This window comes from Camelus bactrianus, chromosome 19 (genome assembly GCF_048773025.1).
Source record: "Camelus bactrianus isolate YW-2024 breed Bactrian camel chromosome 19, ASM4877302v1, whole genome shotgun sequence".
Lineage (NCBI taxonomy): Eukaryota > Metazoa > Chordata > Mammalia > Artiodactyla > Camelidae > Camelus > Camelus bactrianus.
In genome coordinates this window covers 32824401-32843954 of record NC_133557.1, presented here as the reverse complement: position 1 = coordinate 32843954, position 19554 = coordinate 32824401, and the positions used below count along the sequence as shown (strand labels likewise).

The 19554-nt window shown below is 55.3% G+C and overlaps 1 protein-coding gene across 1 annotated transcript; it reads left to right on the top strand.

Moving 5' to 3' along the window:
* The first annotated feature begins 231 nt into the window (after positions 1–231).
* STMN3 (stathmin 3) lies at positions 232–9439 on the top strand. Its single transcript, XM_074347663.1, has 5 exons — positions 232–345; positions 6358–6453; positions 6721–6896; positions 8133–8324; positions 9057–9439. Exons 1-5 carry the CDS (start codon positions 327–329, stop codon positions 9114–9116), a joined length of 543 nt encoding a protein of 180 aa, XP_074203764.1. The 5' UTR covers positions 232–326; the 3' UTR covers positions 9117–9439.
* The last annotated feature ends 10115 nt before the right edge of the window (positions 9440–19554 follow it).

Genomic DNA, 19554 nt, shown 5'->3' with positions numbered 1-19554 from the left:
CATCCCCCCAAACACACAAACCCAAGTGTGTAGGAGGACAGCGGGTCACAGCTGTGAGCGGTCGGAGGATAAGCATCTGGTTGCAGCGCTCTGCTCTGCGTCCCAGGCTGATCTCTCCCCTCCCGTGGTCCCCTCCCACTGTCCCCTCCCTCTGACGGCTGCAGCCCGTGCCACAGCCAGGCGCTTCCCCCAACCTCTCCTCGCGCGGAGCCCGCCTCCCGCCCTCCCTGCTCCCTCCCCTCCCCGCCACTGCAGCATTCGCCTACTGCAGCTCCAGCCGCCGCCCGCGCATCTCCAGCCTCCTCCACCCCGCCACCGCCAGCACCATGGCCAGCACTTTGTCCGGTAGGCGCCCGGGGCCTCGAGCTTCGGGGCGGCGGGTTCTGAGCACAGGCTATTGTCTGGCCTCACCTGCCGCTGGGCCGGCTGCGGACCATTTTCCCTTCTCGGACCCCGCGTTCTGCAAGGGTGCAGGCGCGCACCGGGCAGAACCCACTAGAGCCTGGGTTCGGGGCCGCCAAGTTGGGTAGACCCGGTGCCCATAGGGCGGGGATTGCGGCGCCAGCCTAGCGGACTTGGGCTGCTGGGCAGGGGCTGCTCTTGGAATGGGGGCGTCGGCGCAGGGGCGCCGCCGTACCAGTCCGGGCGCGACTGCGGCAGCGTAGCTCCGAGAACCCTGGGTGGGCGCGCTCGCAGGGTCCCGTGAGGCGACTGCAGACCCTGATGCGACCGCGCCTTCGCGGGGGGGGGGCCGGAGAAAGGAGGGCGGGACCCCTTTGCGGGAGTCCCAGCCTAGGGCCGGCGAGGCCCGCAACCTCCCTGCGCCAGTGGAGCGGCCGGGGGGCAGGAGGGGGTGCTGCGAGAAGACGGGGGAAGGAAACCTGAGCCAAGAGCGAGCCTCGCCGCACCCGCACCCCGCGTCGCCGCCCCTCCCCTCGCCGCTGCGGGCTCGGGACCACCCTCTGCGACATGGTGCCACCCGCCCTTCGTCGAAAAAGCCACCGCCCTTTGCGCTGCGGGTTTCGATGGGGGAAGGGCCTCTGAGGTTTCCGAGCTTTCCTAGCATGGGGGCGTCTGCCTCTCCCTCCCCTACCGCCCCGCCTCCCCAGCTGCGGACCTTCTGCTGCTAAGTGCAGCGACCCCCTCCTTCTGGCCGGTTGCGGGCTCTGAGCACCAGTGGAGGGGCGGCCACGGAGCGAGGCGGGAAACGCAGGGCAGAAACTGGACGCGGGCGAGCTGCCAGGCGACCCTTGGCGCGAGGACGCGGGCGTAGCTTTGTCCAGGAACGCTCTGCCCTGTCCGGCAGCCCCGAGACTAGCTTCATCGTTGCCCTTGGGGCCCAGAATGGCTGTGCAGGAGGACCCTCACCTCCACCCTGTTACCCCCGCCCCCACACCCTTCCCTCAGCCCTAGGGGGCCGGTCGCTGTGATCCCCTCTCCCCAGGTGACCGTATTCTCTCGGGAGCGCCCACTTTGGCCGGAGGCGCCGGAGCCCCGCCCACCCACATGTTCAGCGCCCTGACCCCGCCCCTCAGACTCGGCGGGTTCCTGCCCCAAGTGACTTCTGCACCTTACTTATATGGAGGGGACCACGTGGGTCACTGACCACACCACTCCCCCACCCAGTCTGGAGGTCTTGTCCATCTGGACTTCACCCACCCCCTGCCCTCTCGATGGCATCCCCAGAGTTACTGAGACCAGCAACTGAGGGTGGCTGGTGCTGCCCCAGACCCAGCCTGAAGTGAGGCTGGGGGTCCTCACTCACCACCTGTGCCTGAGCTGGGGGTTAGTGGACAGCCACTCCTGGGAGCACTTATCAGCGTTTCCCTCACTCACCCGGGAACAGGCTTCCTTCTCGTCCATCTGACATGAGCAGACTGGAGTTAGGCGGCGGAGGGACACAGCCAGAGCCTCACTGTGGGCAGCCATGGGGGCTGGGTCCAGACCCTCCAACCTCAGGGCCCCCGCACCAGACCCTCTTCTCTGCCAGACTTTGGGGCACTGCTGACCCACACCTGTTCCCAGGATTTCTCTGGGTGTCGAAGTTGCCATTAGGGAGACTAATGTGTCAAAAGGGAGACTACAAACACAATTGGTTAGTTTTGTCCAGCATAGCCATTGCTTCAAAGATGTACTCCAGTGCCAGCCAGAGAACTGCCCCCTGGCCAACCGCACATGGGCTGGGACTTTCCTGTTCTGTCATCAGCGCTGCCCTCCACAGAGCACGGCCCACGTGTGTCCATGCCTGTGCTCACCTGCAGCTTCTCCCATCCATAACTGCTTGATGGGAGGGAGGCCTGGCTACATGACAGAAGTGGCTACATGACAGCGCTGGTAATTGTGGCCAAAACTGGTAGAGGTGAACCAGTGACAGCTTCTCTATGAAAACACATCTTCGATTGGAGCAGCCTTCTGTGCCTCAAGATGGCCTTGAAGGTCCTCTCTGCCCTGGTCTGTGGCTGCTGCAGACTTGCTCTTAGCTTTCTCTTCCTGAAGAGACTGGAAAGCTTTCCCCCGCCTCTCCCTCCAGTGCCTCCTGCTGGGCTGTGTTCTGGGGACACCACCTCCTGGTGTCCTCAGGCACTAAGCTCTCCACGCACTTTTATAGAATCTTGCCCATATTCACCCCCTTGTGCAACTCTGGCAAGATGTGAGGACTTGCACATGCTACCCTGCCTCTCAGCAGCTCAGTTTCCCCATATGGAGGGGACAATACTAACAGCACCCCCCCCATGTTTGTTCTGAGGGTTGAATGAGACATTTTGGGAAAGGTGCTTAGCCTGGGGCCTGGCAAGAGGTGAATGCCCGATCCAGGCCAGGTAGCAGGACTGTTGTAGTCACATTTCCCAGAAAAAGGGGAATTCTGCCTGTGATTCCTGCCATGCAGGGCTCCTAGCACTGTTGGAGGAGTTTCATCTGTCCATAAGTAGTTAACAGCCTCCAGGGCCCTTCTAGGGATGATCAGAAATCTGTGGGGCCCCCTTCCCTCCTGATTCTGGAAGACCTTCCCATAAGGCTCCCATCTTAGCATGCTGTGTGACTTTGGGTGGGCCACTTGCCCTCTCTGAGCCTGTCTCTTCTGTAGAAACGAGGCTGATGAGGGTGTCTGCCTGGGCTGGGTGGTCTTGAGAGTCAGTTGAGAGGACTATGACCCCCCACTCCCCCCACCGTGGGCACTATTATCATTGTTACGGAGCTGCTGTAGCTGATCTAGTGCCTTCCTCTAACTCTCACTTGTTTGGGATGTAATCACCCAAAAGGCCCATATGCATTTTGCATTTAACATTTGACATGAGGGGGTGTGAAAGCAATCCAGCGGGACAGATTTGTTTTTAAGGACTTCCTGAAGTCAGTGATGGGGGAGGAAGAGAGGGTCCCGGTGAGGGGAGAAAAGGGAGGGCATGCCTTGAGGCCCAGAGGGTCTGTGGAGAGGTCTGGGTCTCCACCTCCTTCCTCTGCAATGAGACACACTTTAAGTCCCTCCAGCTCTGAAAACTTGGGCATAACCTCCTGCTCTGCGCGGGTACTGCTGGGCCTGGCCCTGTTCTCTAGCTGCCCTTCCCCTCCCCGCTACCCCCAACAGGCTTCTCTCTGCTCACTCTCTCCAAATTTGCAATCCCTCACCTGCCATGCAGTCCCCTGTGATCTGCAGCCTGACCACAGAGCAGGCCTCACTCCCAAGCCCCCTCCCATTGGGCTTCTTGAGGACGGGTCTTCTGAGAAGGAAGGTCCTTGTGGGCCATCAGCCTGGAAAAACCAACCCGGGGGTCTCTGGGACCATCAGATGCCGCCCTGCATCCCTGTTTGAAGCCGCAGGACAGAGTCCCTCGCTTCCCAGCTGGAGACTTGCCCCTGGGCAGAGCCATACCTCAGAGAACTCTGACCTCTGTCCCCAGCCGGCTGTTCCTCCCCTCTCTCCTGATGATGCAGCGCCCATACTCACACCTGCCCAAGCTCCCCCTCCTCCCCCTGAATTGCTGCCTGCCTCCTCCCATGCTGAGGCAACTGTGCCTAGAAAGGGGACCCCGGCACTCATCTGTAAAGGTATTCTTCTTCTGTAGTTAATCTTCAGCTCCTTTTCCTGGGAAAATCTCAGGCTCATGGCAGAGAGGGCCTTGAGTAGCTGTGAGGCCCCAGTTTCCTGACCTGTAAGGTAAACTCATTCAGAAGTTCCGACCTGCAATGAGGAAGGGCTATCTGAAAGGTCAGGATGGGGGCTGGTGTCTGTTGCCAGGGTGGACGGTGCTGGCAGGGTGAGACTGAGGCCCCTCCTTCCTGGCCTCTCCCAGGATCCAGGTAGGCCCTTGACGCAGACCCCCCCCCCCAACTCCCCTGCCCCATCTTCCTTTCTGAGTACAGGGCTGGCTGCCTCTCCAGCCTCTCCAAGTGGCTAAATGTCTCCTGGTCTGCTGCTCCTGAAGAGCTGGTCTGTTTGATCTTACAACCTCTAACTTCCAAGCACAAGTCCTGGGATGTAGCCATCTGCCTCCTTTTTAAAATTAACTTAAAAAATTTTTTTCATTCCAATCTTTACATAATTTCTCTCTCTTGCCATTTTTTAAAAAATTGAAGTGGAGTCAGTTTACAGTGTTGTGTCAGTTTCTGGTGTAGAGCCTCATGTTTCAGTCTTATACACACATACCTATGTTCGTTTTCATATTCTTTTTCGTTACAGGTTACTACTAAAACTATGTTTTAATGACACAAATAACACATGACTAGATTCTGCTTGTGAGAAAATACAACTGGCAAGTCCGGACTAAGTCCCCTCTGAGGCCCCCTCACCCTGCCCTCCTCGCCTCCTGAGCCAATGAGCACGCCATGTGTCTTCGCCTCGTTTCCCTTCCGAGACCCCAAAGGCTCTCCCTGCTGCTGGCTCAGGGTTCCCTCGTGCTCCCTTCACAGCCTCTTGGGCTCAATCCAGAAGAGTCTGGGTCATCGGAACATTTAGATCAAACAACATCACTCCCTGCACCAGTGCTGGGAGGACTCTGCTTGCCACAAGCTGTCCCCTCACACAGGGCCTGGTCACTCTGCCCCGTGTCCTGCTTCTGCACCAACACCTTCCCCAGTTTCATGTGAATTCAATTTAAAAACATTATCTCATGTGAAATTTCATCAGAAAGTTTCTTGTCCAAACCATCTGCCCCTTGGAAGAATGCTGTGGGTAACTGTGCCTGCTTTTTCCTTCATGGAAGCCACATTCCCTCTCCTTGGAGTGTCTCTCTGGAGGCCTATACCAATTTCTCCAGCCAGGGAGGCAGGTGTGGGTCTGAGCCTCCTGGTCTTGGGGCCTGCTGCAGTGGTGGAAAGAACCCAGACACCTGGGGTGGCCCTGGAAGAGCTCTGAACAAGCCCTGTGAGCTACCTGGGCCCAGCATCTTCTTGGTTGCATTGGAGTGACAGTATTGGGCTTAGAGGATTGTTGAAAGCCAGTGAAACATGGGATCCATGGGTCTACTTTGGGGCCTGGCTCACTGTGAATAGAACACAAGTAACCCAATTATTTCCATTCTGAGAGCAGGTAGCTCCCCTTCTGCTGACAAGGCCCAGGGCCTCAACAGCATCACCTCCTTTTACTGGTTGGGTTAGTGGAGATATTGGCTGTGGGCACGTGCCGGGTAAGGCTAGGGGGCGGGCTGTGGTGCTGAACGGACAGCTCCCTTCCCTTTGGCCTTTGATGGGTAGCGAGTGTCTGCTGAGAGCCTGATTTCATCCCAGGGCAGCCACACTACAGGGTAAAAGGGTGGACAGGGGGGTCTGAGGGCTTCATCTCAGAGCACAGCCCAAGAAAGTGCTGCTCCCAGAAGCTCCACATCTGTGGTGGCCCAGTCAGGATTGTCTCTCTAACAACTGGGCAAATGTCCATGAGAGGGAAAGGGGAGGAAGAAGTAGGTGGAGGGGCAGAGGGAGGCAAAATACACAATGACAAAGAATCACAGAGACAGAGAAAGATAAGAAGAGACATAGTGACAGATGGAGAGCCAGAAAGACAGAAAGATGAACAAAGACACAGAAAGAAAGAGACAAGGGGAGACAAACAGAAACGCCAAGAGAGACAAGGATGGGGAAGGAGGCAGACCGTCTTGGGGGTGGACACAGGGGCTTGGAAATGGGAATGGAGCGAATAGTGCAGGGCAACCAGCAGGGAGGGAGCCCAGGGAAGGGGAGAGTCCACACCTGGGAGGAAGAGCTGGAGAGTCAGCGATGTGAGGACACAAGAGAGCAAGACAAACAAGCTCCCAGAGAGACACATCAGAAGGAGTGGGCAATGGGGTCAGAGGTCGGAGGCCCGGGCAGCCGGGAGGGGGGGCCGTGAGTGCGGTGGCACCTGCTCACCTGGCACCATGCCCACAGCCTACAAGGAGAAGATGAAGGAGCTGTCGGTGCTGTCGCTCATCTGCTCCTGCTTCTACTCACAGCCGCACCCCAACACCATCTACCAGTATGGGGGTGAGTGCACTGGGTGCTGCTGGCCCCCGCCCTGCTAGCACTTGCCATCACCTGGCCTTGCTCCCCCTCCCATGGCAGCCAGGAGCCTCCAGGGAGGCTGGCTTATGGAGAGGGGCCCTCTGGGGGTGGGTGGCCCTGGGGGCCCAGCCCTGGGAGTCCCATGTGAGCAGCCACACAGCTTCCCCCAGCCTTTGATTTGGATAGGTGCTCAGCCCGCCCCCACCTTGACCAGCCCTCCTGAAGCCCCCTCCTGCTCTTGCCCTGCAGACATGGAGGTGAAGCAGCTGGACAAGAGGGCCTCTGGCCAGAGCTTTGAGGTCATCCTCAAGTCCCCTTCCGACCTGTCCCCAGAGAGCCCTGTGCTCTCCTCCCCCCCCAAGAGGAAGGACACCTCCCTGGAGGAGCTGCAGAAGCGGCTGGAGGCAGCTGAGGAGCGGAGGAAGGTAAGGAGTCTCCTCTTCAGGTCCTGATGAAGATGGTCAAGAGGTCTTACTGGCCACAGACAGCATCCCAAGGTGCAGGGTACTTCAAGCACCTGCTTGATTGTGGGCCTGTAGCAGGGAGGCTACACCTTGTATTCCCCAGACTGCCTCTTGAGCAATCAGAATGAGACAGGGAAAAGGAAGGATTCCTCAATGGCAGTCAGCTGGAGGGAGACAGGAACCAGACACTGTTGGTGGGGTAGGGGGGCGCCCTTGGCCATGCTGGTAGAGGTGGGAGGGTCAGGTGTTAACCCCAGGAGGGGGCCTTGGGAGAGGAGGCTGGGCTGGTATCCTCCTGGGCAGGGGAGGCCAAAGGAAAGGCTTCTCGTGCTGGGGGCTGTGAGTCAGACCTGCTGGGCATTTAGGGGGCTCCTGGGACAGGTGGGGCCCCCTCCCCACCGATTCTCCTCACATCAGCCCCTCTAAGGCTGAAACACATGTGGAAGAGCGCGTGCTTTCAGGAGTGCTGTCCTGGTGCCCAAGCCCACTGGGCAGGGGCAGTGGCTTTTATCTTCCTTATAGCAGGTCTGGTGAGACCTGGGGACCCAGGCTTCTCAGGGTTAACTAGTGATGACTGGCACGTGGGTGGGAGCCCAGCAGCCTTCTGCAGGAGGCTGAGGGAGGCTAATAACCTCTGGGAGCCTCGAGTCTCCTCCAGGGGCCACCAGCAGGGCTGGACTGTCTGGCGCCAGCAGCCCCACGTTCCTCGTTCCAACTCGTCCCTTCCCAGCAGCCCTGGGGACCCCTCCCTTGCCTCCAGGACCCTAGGGAGCTCAGAACCCGGTGTATATTAAGCACCTACTTTGTGCTCAGCGAGCAGACGTCTGAGGAAGAGACAGGGAAGGCTCAGTGACTGCCCACGAGTTTAGTTTCCTCCGTTCCTCCAACCTTTCCCGAGGGGGCGCCCGGGGTCTGGAAGAGGCAGCCGAACGTACAGAGCGTTGGCGCCCTAAGCCCAGCGGGGAGAGGGCAGCTCTGCGGCTCTGGACGGACAGGAAGGGTTTGTCTGGGGACGAGGAGGTCACCCTCGCCGACTGCAGTCCAATGCAGGCCCGAGCTCGAGGACAAGCCCGGTGGGCGGGAGGCGGTCGGCTTGGGCTGGACGGCGGGCACTGGGCGTGGCCCGGACAGCTGCGCGGGGAGGACTGGTGGGGCGGTGTGGGCCCCGCCGCCCCTCACGCTCCGCCGCTCGCGCAGACGCAGGAGGCGCAGGTACTGAAGCAGCTGGCGGAGCGACGCGAGCACGAGCGCGAGGTGCTGCACAAGGCGCTGGAGGAGAACAACAATTTCAGCCGCCTGGCGGAGGAGAAGCTCAACTACAAGATGGAACTCAGCAAGGAGATCCGCGAGGCGCACCTGGCGGCGCTGCGCGAGCGGCTGCGCGAGAAGGTGCGCGCCGGGGTGGGGCCGAGAGGGGGAGGGGCCGATGCATGGGCGGGGCCAGCAGGGGCGGGGCCTAGCGGGGAGGGTGGTGCCGAGGCAGGGGCGGGGCGGAGCCAGCAGGGCGTGGCCGTGCAGGAGGGGCGTGCCGATGTGGGGGGTGGGGCCGAGGCGGGGTCGGGGGCCCGAGCAGAGGGCCCCCAGGAGCCCCTTCCTTTGGCGGCTCCCTGCCCACTGCACCGCCAGCGCTCCCGCAGTCCGGTCTCTCCGGTGACTGCCTGTCCTGCAGGGGCCAGCTCAGGGTGAGGCGAGCCCCTGCCCGGGCTAGAGCCCCCTGGGAGCAGGACGAGGTTAGTGCCAGGGGGCCCCGGAGCCTGCCCACGCCGAGAAATCCCTTAAGTCACAACGCTCCGGTCGGGACACAACCCCAGTAGCACTGAGGGCCAGCCCCGGTCCTCAAGCCGCACTTTCAGGCCGAGACACGGGCCTCCCCCTGCTCTCTGTTGTTCCTCAGTCCTGGTCGCTCAGGTGTCCTCATTGGTCCCACCTCCCGCGCATGGGACCAAGCCAGTCTAGGGAGGAAAGGACTCCAGGAATCCTAAAGCCTGAGAGCCGGAGGGCAGGGCCCCCAAGCCGGGAGTGGGGGCGCGGGCAGGACCCCCTGCGCCCAAGAGGGATGGGAGGGGCAGGCCGCGCTCCATCCTAGCCGCAGGGCCCCGCCCACGCCGCCTGTCCTCGCAGGAGTTGCACGCCGCGGAGGTGCGCAGGAACAAGGAGCAGCGCGAGGAGATGTCCGGCTAAGGGGCTTCCGGACAGCGCGGCGCCTGGACCCTGAGACGAGACAAGAACACAGTCGGGTTTTGGTTTCGTTTTGTTCAACTTTCTCTAGATGCAGCTCTGTTCCGCTTCTCCCTCTTCTCCAGCACTCCCGGCTTCAGCTTCTTTTTCCGCACTCTGAGCTGCCCAGTCCTTGTGGCAAGTCTGTGACTCTCCCTGGAGGAGCCACCAGGGTGTGGCTCGCGGTCCCTCAGTCCCCGGGCTGGGCGGTGGCGGGGTCCCCTCTTGGTAGCCCTCTTAGTGGACCTGGTGGGACCTCAATAAATCCAGCAATGGTGACAGGAACACATGGGTCCTTATGCTGGGTTGTTCTGTGAGCACCTTGTCACTTAGGGCACGTCGGAACCAGCCCTGACCACAGGCAAAGGCAACAGCACCTGTGCGTCTTCCCTGGGAGAGGGACAGGGCCCATGGGAGGGGTGGAGGAGGAAAGAGGTGGATGGAGAAGGACCTCTGGGCAGTGTGGGGCCCGGTCATCCTGTTACTGTGGCCAACCCTGGAGCTGTGTGTACAGTGGAGTTTGGGGGACTGGTGGGTAGGAACTGGTTTAACGTGGTGGCACCCTGGGCTGGCCTGCCGTTATTGCCCCTGATGGGAGTGGCAGTGGGGTGGGATGGGATGAGGCCTGGTCTGAGTCTTCAGGGGAGTGGGCAGTCTCCACCAGGGACCCATGAGTGGGCAAACTGCCATGGTCTAGAGGGATGTGGGCAGCGTGGACATGCCCTGCTGGCCCTTCCTCTGAGAAGGGCCCTCCTCCTTCTGGCCCAGCACCTGTGAGGGAAAGCTGGCCTCCCGCTGTCCCTCCTCCCCTCCCCTGGGCTTTGCAGGCCCTCGGAGGACCTGTCCTTAGAGCCCTTTGGAGTCTTGGCCCCCTCCCCTGTGCCCCCTGCTCCAGTAGAAAGACACTCCCACAATGCTCCTGGTCTCAGGGCTTTCAGGCTTGCCTCTGGACAAGTGTGGTCAAGTGTGCGTTGGTGCAGCCACAAGTATCCCTCAGGGAGCCCCGAGTAGATATTGGGGTGCAGGGGACCAGATGCCTGCAGATTCAGATGTTGGAGGGCAGAGGCAGGGTTCTCAAGCCATCCCCACCATCTGCTCCATCCTTGACATTCTTGGCTGGTGGCCCCCTCGCCAGCCTGCAGGTCAGAGGCCTGGCTCTAGGCCTGTCGTGCCAAGACCCTACTTGGCTAGGTACCTTCCTCTCCCTCAGCCCGGGGGGAGCTCCAGATCCCCCAGCGCCGGCCTTTGAGGACTGCCACCTGCCCAGACACAGGGCATCCGGTTGCTGTTCTACTGCAGCACCTGCCCCCCCCCCATTCTCCATGGCAGCCCCAGCCTACTGCCGGGGGTTTGGGGCAGAATCCCTGCTGACCATCCTCTTGGTGGAAAGCATGGGGGGTTTCTCATAGGACCCAAGGCCAGTGCCTCAGAACCCAGGTGGTTGCCACCTCCAGCGCCCACAGCTTTCATTCTACAGAAACCTATGGGGACATTGTTCGTGGCCTCTCGGGGCCCAGCCGGAGAGTACGGTGGATACCGATGCCCTGCAGTGGGCTTAAGGGGAAGTAGGGACCCATGCCTCCTCTCCCTGTCCCCACCAAAACAGCCCCCAAGGGAGTGACAAGGCAGGACTGGAACCCAGCCGTGCCCACAAGTGGCTTCTGTGGGACTCAGAAAGGGGAGTGGAAAGGGAACTGAGGGTTGGATTTCTTTTAGCAGTGGCAGCTCTCTCGTAGCGGAAGCCAAGTGTCATACGCACCCATCTCATCCACGTAGTGAAAGTGAACTTAAAATTAAATCAAATGAATGATTAAAAAAAAAAAAACCGTGTGTTTAAGAAATGGTTAAATTGCCCAGTGGTGTCCTGCATCTGTGGGTCCGGAGGAGCCTCGGGGATGCCGCGTGCCAGCCCCACCCTTGTGTTTTATCACCTAAATGGTGAATAGTTCTAATGACCATGTCAATTTTAAGAAATGAGCACATTAACAGCACACAAGCCCTTGGCTGTGGGTGGGGCTGGCCTGGGGCCTGCCTGTTGCGGGGAGCAGGGCACCCCAGCTCTCCCCAGTACAGGGCCTTTCTGCCGGTCCGGCTCTCAGGTCGCTACTGTGGAGGAAGACTGGAGTCAGGTCTGAGGCTAGCCCTTCTCACTGCAGCCTTAGGATTCTGGGTCTTGCTTGGAGGCTGGGGGGACCCTCGAGTCCCAGGGCTGTGCCCCATGGTTCTGTGGGCCCCATTGGGCAGCTGATTATTCACAGACACAGATCTGGCCCCAAGATGGGGACTTGCAGTGGCCAAAAGAGAACAAGCAGACATCCTGACTCACATGTGGGGACCCAGACAGCTCCCTTGAGGTGCCCAGAGGGACCCCTCTGCTGTTTGGCAGATGTCCATGCTGCCCATGCTCAGGCCCACCCGTGGCCCCAGGTACTGGCCCTGGAGAGGTACCTGCTCCCCAGGACACAGAGAGACCCACTCACCTCTTTCCCATAGCCATGGCTCTCTCCTAGGGCAGTCCTGGCTATATCCCCAGCCTCCAAGGAGCTCTCACTGTCACCCCTCCTTCTGTCTCCAGGGAGTGGTGGGAAAGTCACAGCCTCCAATAAGGTGGATACATCACAAATCTGCAGGAGGGGAAGGAAATACGTTGAAAATATTTTCATGAGGTGTGACTTCTGCATGCCCATCCTTTGGGCACACAGGCACATGCTCACACATTCCCGGAAGACCAGGCTGGTCACACGCCTGGCATCTTACCTCTTAGGGGCCCTGGTAAGGCACTGAGGGGCAGTCACTACGTGGAGCCTCTGACATTGGGGTGGGGTGGGGAATCCTCCCCAGAAAAGCAATCATGCTTTTCCTTAACAAAGTAAAGCAAAAATGGGACTCCTTCTGGGAGGCCAGTTAGAGCTGTAATAATTATCTATCATGTGTAACGAATTATCTCAGTTTCCATCAAATCAGCAATTCAGGAGCTGGGTGGTTCTGGTGCAGAGCCTCTCAGGAGGGTGCAGTCAGGACACTGGTGGAGGTGCTGGTCATCTGAAGGCTGGACTGGGGCTCGGGCAAATGCTTCCAAGTTGCTGGCTCGCACAGGCATTGGCTGGAGACCTCAGTTCCCCGCCTCACGGCACGGCAGCTGGTCCCCAGGGCAGCATCCAAGACAAAGGGGGCAGCTACACGAGCTAGTCGTGGAAGTCATGTACATTCTGTTTGTCTGAAGTGAGTCACTCAGAAAAGCCCACCCTCGAGAGGGGGGCTGGGCCCCACCTTTGGAAAGGAAGGGTGTCAGAATCTGGGGACAGATTTGAAAACCATGTCAGACACTTTGCCTCCAGTGACCCTGAGTTCTGGACACAGCGGGTGCTCCCTTGCCCCCTGGGGTCACAGTGGACCCCTCCCACCCTGAAATGGGGTGTCCAGCAAAGCAGGTGGGATGGAAGCACAGACGTCTGTCCCAAAGGGGCCCCCGCAGCCCCTCATGCGTTTCGCCATCAGGCAAGCTCCGGTGTGGCTGTTAGAAGCGAGGGTGGAAACAGTCGATACAAACCACAGTCTTTCTCTTCCTGCTGAAGAAAAGTAATCATGCAATTCGGCAGTTAGGTTCGGTTCCCAGGACTGCTGTGACACGTACCACAAACTAGGGGGCCTGAAACCACAGAAATGAGTTCTTTCACAGTCTGGAGGCTAAAAGTCAGGTTGTGGCAAGGCTCCATCCTTCCTGAACCCGTGAGGGGGGAGTCACCCTTGGTTCTCCCAGCTCTGGCTGCCTGGAAAGGCCAACTTTCCACCCTACAGGGCCACTTAAAAATGGGCTGGGGAGGGGTAGGAGGGGCGTGCTCACAGTACGATCGGGACCCACACGTCCAGGTGGGCGACCCACAAGCTGAAGAATAATTAAGTTGCAGAGGCCCTCCCACAGGAGTGAGAGTTCTGAGCCCCACCCACATCAGGCTCCCAAGCCCAGGGTTCCGCCCAAGCCCAGGACATCTGGTTTCAAAGGCCAGTGGGGCTTAACTCCAGAAGCCCCACAGGACAGAGACTTCATTCTTTTGGGAAGCATACAGAATCTTGAGTGCTCCAGGTCCAAGGGCAGAGGCAGTGACTTTATAGGAACCTCAGCTAGACCTGCCTCCTGGTTTTGGAAGGTCTCCTGGGGAGGTAGGGGATGGCTGTGGCTCACCCAGGGGACATAAAAGCTGGTGGCAGACAATCCGGGAGTGTTCATCTACATGAGCTTTCCTGGAGGCTGACATTTTGATTGGATCATTAGTACCAAGACCCATCCCCAACCAACAGCCAGTAGGGAAGCCTTAGGCCAAACAGCATACTGGGTGGGAACAGCCCTACCCATTAGCAAACTTGCTGAGCCACAAAGGCCTCTAGACACAGCCCACCCACCAGAGGTTCAGGACCAAGCTCCACCCAGCAGTGGGCAGACACCGGCTCCTCCTGCCAGGAAACCTGCATAAGGCTCTACTCCAGCCTCATCCACTAGGGGCAGATACCAGAAATAAGAAAACAACATCCCAAAGGCTGTGGAAGGAATCCACAAACACAGGCCAGACTCTACACTGGGATTGGCTGGACCATGGCCCTTGGGTGACTAGAGAGGAGTGCACTGTGGGACACATAGGACGTCTCCCACAGAGGGCCACCTCTCCAAGGTCGAGAAATGTAACTAACCTACCTAAAAATACAAATAGAATAACAGACAATATGAGGCAGCAGAGGAATATCTCCCAGGCCAAGGCACAAGATAAAATCCCAGAAGAAGAAGTAAGCAATGAGGAGATAGGCAATTTATCCAAGAAAGAGTTGAGTAATGATGGTGAAGACGTTCAGAGAACTCAGGAGGAGTCTAGATGCACAGAGTGAAGTTTTTAGCAAAGAGCTGGAAAATATAGAGTATCCAGAGCTGAAGAATAAAACCACTGAAATGAACAACACACTAGGAGGAACCAAGAATAGACTGAATGAGGCAGAAGAACTGACCAATGAGCTAGAAGACAGATTAGTGGAAATCACTACTGCAGAACAGAAAAAAGAATGAAAAGAAATGAGGACAATTTAAGAGAACTCTCGGACACAAAGCACTCTAGTATTCGCATTACAGGGGTCCCAGAAGAGAGAAGAGAGATTTTGGAGAGATAATCACCAAAAATTTCCCCAACTTAGGAAGGGAAACAGTCATCCAAGTCCAGGAAGTGCGGAAAGTACCACACAGGATCAACCCAAGAGGAACACAACAAGGCACATAGTCACCCAACTGACAAAAACTAAGGAGAAGGAGAAAATATTAGCATCAGCAGGAGAAAAGCAACAAATAACACCCACGGGGGCTCCCGTAAGGCTATCAGCTGCTTTTTCAGCAGAAACTCTACAGCCCAGAAGGGAGTGGCACGATATATTTAAAATGATGAAAGGGAAAAACTTACAACCAAGAATACTCTATCCAGCAAGGCTCTTGTTCAGACTTCAGATGGAGAAATCAAAAGCTTCACAGACAAGCAAAAGCTGAAAGATTTCAGCACCACCAAACCAGCTTTACAACAAATGTTAAAAGAACTTCTCTAGGCATCAAACCATAGGAAAAGAAAACAAAAAGAAGAAAGAAAAAAAAGACCTACAAAAGATTGCTTTGGCAATTCTGGGCCTTTTGTGGTTCCATATAAATTTTGTTTGTTCTAGTTAAGCAAAAAAAATCATGAGTATTTTGACAGGGGTTGCATTGGATCTGCAGATTACTTTGGGTAGTGTGGCCATTTTGATAAGGTTGATTCTTCCAATCTAAGAGCACAAGAAATCTTTCTGCTTCTTTGTATCATCTTCAATTTCCTTCATCAATGTTGTACAGTTTTCAGAGTATAGGTAACCTCCTTGGTTAAGCTTATTTCTAGGTATTTTGTTGTTTTTGATGCAATGGAAATGTTTATGCCAATTAAAAATTTCTGGTTTTTGAAGTGGAAAAAAAAAGTGAATGAAGGGCCCCAAATGGCAAAATATTCTTCTTTTTCATGGGGGAGTTGTACTCCATTACACATATATACTACATCTTCTTTATCTGTGACCTATTCATGTGCTCTTAGGATGCTTCCTTATCTTGGCAGTTATAAATAAGGTTGCTGTTAATAGCAGGGTTTATGTATCTTTTTGAATTAATGCTTTTGTTTTCCGCAGATATCTGCCCAGGAGTGGAATTGCTGGGCCATATGGTGGTTCTATTTTTAGGTTTTTGAGAAACCTCCATATTGTTTTCCATGGTGGCTGCACCAATTTGCATTCCCAGCAACAGGGTACAAGGGCTCCCTTTTCTCCACACCCTCAACAACATTTGTTATTTGTATCCTTTTTGATCATGGCCATTCTGACAGGTGTGAGATGCTATTGTGATTTTGATTTGCATTTCCCTGGTATCAGTGATGCTGAGCAAATTTTCATGTTCCTGTTGGACATCTGCATCTCCTCTTTTGGAAAAATGTCTATTCAGTTTTTCTGCCCATATATTAAATGATTTGCTTGTTTGCTTTTTAATTGAAGTACAGTTGATTTAAAATGTTGTACTAGGTTCTGGTGCCCAGCATGGCTGGACCTGGATGGCATTATGCTGAGTGAAGTAAGTCAGACAGAGAAAGACAAATACATTAAGACATCACTTACATGTGGAATCTAAAAAAATACAACAAACTGGTAAATATAACAGAAAAGAAACAGACTCACAGAGGTGGAGAGGGAACCAGAGGGGAGAGGGAAGGGGAAGGGGGAACATGGAGGTGGAGGTGTAAAATAAGCTACAAGGCTGTACGGTACACACTGGGACTACAGCCAATGTCTTGTAACTATAAATGGAGTATAACCTTTAAAAATTATGCATTACTATGTTGTATACCTGTAACATATATTATACATCAATTATACTGCAATTAAAAATATATTGTAAAATAAATACATACATAAAAAATAAAAAATTAAAAAAAGGCCTGGGGCCTGGAACACTTCAACAGATGGGGGCCCAGAGCCTGTGGGGATATCCTTCCTGCCAAGATGGGTGCACCCCCAGGCACCCCAGCACTGCATTTAGCCTCCATGGGGAGGTTCAGGTCCTGTTCCTGTAGGACTGGAAGGGTGCAGCCAGGCCAACAGGCTGGGGAGGGGCCCGGTGCGGGGACGACGCCCACCAGGTCTCTGCTTGAGTAGGGCTTGCTCTGTCAGAGCTCAGCCACCTCTCTTGCCAGAACGCTGTGGCCAGAAGTGTTTGAACTTCTGCCCCACCTACCCTGGCCTGAAGGGCTGGTGCTGCAATGAACTTTGCTCTCCTTGCTGCAGCTGGGGGCCTCCCCCGGGACTGGGGTGTCCAGCAGAGCACTGGCTGGTGTCCTTGGCATCATGGCTTAGAGGGCATCACTCCATCTCTGCCTCTGTTGTCACCGGGCTGCTTCACCTCTGTGTGTCTGTCTCTATGGGGCACCAGTCATTGGGACCCAACCCAACGTGACCTCACTATTTAACTACTTAAACCTGCAACAACCCTATTTCCAAATAAGGTCACATTCTGAGGTCCTGGGACTTCGACTTGAGACATCAACGTAACTTTGGAAGATAGAGTTCAACCAAGACCAGCAATTGTAGATACATAACTCATAGCTTTAAAACACTTAGTGCGTACCCAATGTTAGTTTAGTGTTTACTACATATGTGTCTCACTGCAGAGAAGAGAGAGAGATTTGAAGACCCAGTCCTGCCCTGTGAGAATCTGCATGTTACTCAATAAAACTTTATATACTTAAAGTGCTTTATAATTTTTTCAAGACACTTCAAAATGTTTTTAATCTTCACAAAGTCCACTATGAGGAAAATAGAGTAGGCATTATTTTATTAACATTTTTTCTGGTTACAAACATAATACATGTTCACTGTATCACTGCAAAGTATAAAGAAAAAAATCTTGATGCACCAATACCCCATCCCCCTGGAGAGGATTTGCCCATTGGGATGTTGGTGGCCACTGTTCAGACCTCTGTGTAGCCCACATGCTAATGTATTAGCGCTCTTCCCACATCTTCATAAATGTCACTTCACTGTTGCATGATCATCTAGTTTATGGATGTACTTAAAGTTTCTCAGTACTTCTGAGAAAACTTTCCCAACTCTTTGGTTTCAAGGGCCTCATAATCTTAAAAACTTATGGAGGACCCCCGAAGAGCTTTGTTTATGTGAGTTACACACATCAAGAGTGACCATGTTAGAAATTAAAACTCAGAAATGTAAAAAATAATAATTCATTTAAAAATAATACACCCATTACATGTTAACATTTTATTTTTTATTTTGGGGTTTTTTGGGGGGAAGGTAACAAGGTTTATTTTATTTATTTATTTATTATTTTTTATTTAACAGAGGTACTTGGGATTGAACCCATGACCTCGTACATGCTAAGCATGTGCTCTACTCACTGAGCTATACCCTCCCCCAACATGTTAACATTTTAAAATGAAAAACAATGACATTTTCCTAAAAAAAAAAAAATTGTGAGAATGGTTGGAGTATACTAAAAAAAAACCTTGCCTTACACAGATACTTGGTTGGAAAAAGAAAGTGTACTTTATCAGCTTGTTCTTTAATACTAAACCAAAGCTAGGTGAGAGGTAGTTTCTTAAAAGTTGGCTGCAGTGTGAATCTGAAACCGTATCAATCAACTTTACTCTTGGATCGGTTGACTGGTGTGTCTTGCACTTGAATGCATCTTTTCCCCGTGCAGGGTTCTGTCACATTTGGTGCACTGGCCGCCCTCCTCCAGATAGGGCTGCCTGGACCTTGTGGCCTGCAGAGTGATGGACAGAAGGGACAGGTGGCTGCTGGCGGAGCTAGGCCTGCCTGCCTTGGTTCTGCCTCTGGTGTGAGTACAGGGCAGGGTGTAGCAATCCCACAGCATCCGGGGCCTGTTGATGACACTCTCTCCCGGGTTCCCCTCCTCTGTAACTGACCAAGAGTGAAAGCTCCCCTCCCCTTGGGAGCCCAGGGTGGCTGGGCATGTCACATGGGTGTTCCTGGGGAGAAACCCTCATGCACCCCCTCCACACGTAGGAACTAATCCATCCTGTCAGCCAAGCAGAGCCCAGGGCTGTAACCTCACTGTTTCGGAGACACAAGAGGTGAGCGGAGATTCAAACGCCAGGCCTGGCGTCCTGCAGCAGAAACAGGTGGAGGCCATGCAGCAGTGGGAAAAGATGGGGGAGTCGGGGCCAGAGACTCTGGGCCAGCAGCCACATCTCACCCTACTGCCCAACAGCAGGCACAGGACACAGGTGCCACGAAGGCCTGGTCCTGTCTCCTGCGTGGTTCCAAGTCCTCTTCCTTCCACTACACTGGCATTTCCTTCTGGAATGCGAGGACAGGGAAACTGATAAATGACACACAGGCCAAGCACACCCACTCATGTAAAACACAGTAAAACAGCAACGCTGATATAAGCTCACAGTTTAATCTTTAGAAAGAAAGACTTCCCCATCACTGGCTTGAGTAAACTCTACATTACTGAAAACAGAATGAAAGTGCAACTCTCTCAGTTATAACATCGCTGAAATGAAGTTTGCTTGAAAATGTCCCAGTCCGGGAAAAGGCCTCAGTGCTCTTCCCACTTAAGTATAAACACAGATTCTCGGCTTGGTTCTAAAGAAGGCACGTGTGTCCATTTCTCCGCCCCGAGTGGGAGCAGTCACCCGGCGCCTGAGCTGGGAGAGTCTGGCATGCCCGCCGCCCCCTGGCCCCCCCTAACTGCCAGGCGCAGGTGGGGAGTAGCAGCTCAGGGAAACAAGGGGCCGTGCCCGCCTCCTCCAGGAGTCCTCGGGGGCAAGATCCGAGCGCCCGACACCGGCCTCGGCTCGGGCAGGGCCCCCGCCGCACCTTCCATCAAACAGATGCACTGGCTCTCAAGGCAAAGGCCATCCGTGCAGGCTGCGCAAGGCTTGCCTTCTCCCGTTCTGGAAAACCCCACTTTATGTTCCAGCTATTTTAAAAAGGGGAGCGTTCTCAGAGCGCTCCAAACCCTGCACCAGAGCGTCGTTTACGGCTCAGTGACAACTGAGCAACTCTCTTTACTCTGAGGCAAACTTAAGCAAGCACATCTTGCCAGTGGCTGCAGCACAGGACAGCTCGGCGGCGGGTCAACGCGGAACACCGGGTGGCAGTGCGCGGGCTCGAACATGGGAATGCTCAGAACCGTTCTTAAGGCTTACTATAAAAAGTGACACGTGATAATCGCAGGACTCGGACTAGACGCGCAGAAGGACGCAGAGACGCGCGGCCCTCCCACGCGTGACACAAGGGCACTTGCACCTGGTGCTGGTCACTGGTCACGCATGTTTCCCTCCACCCCAAGCGAGACACCCTACGCATTCTCTCC

Excerpts from the sequence above, each read along its gene's own strand:
- STMN3 (XM_074347663.1), top strand. Across the intron at positions 6,454-6,720 it reads CACCATCTACCAGTATGGGG|ACATGGAGGTGAAGCAGCTG; the intron begins GTGAGTGCACTG and ends CTTGCCCTGCAG. Across the intron at positions 8,325-9,056 it reads GCGAGCGGCTGCGCGAGAAG|GAGTTGCACGCCGCGGAGGT; the intron begins GTGCGCGCCGGG and ends CTGTCCTCGCAG.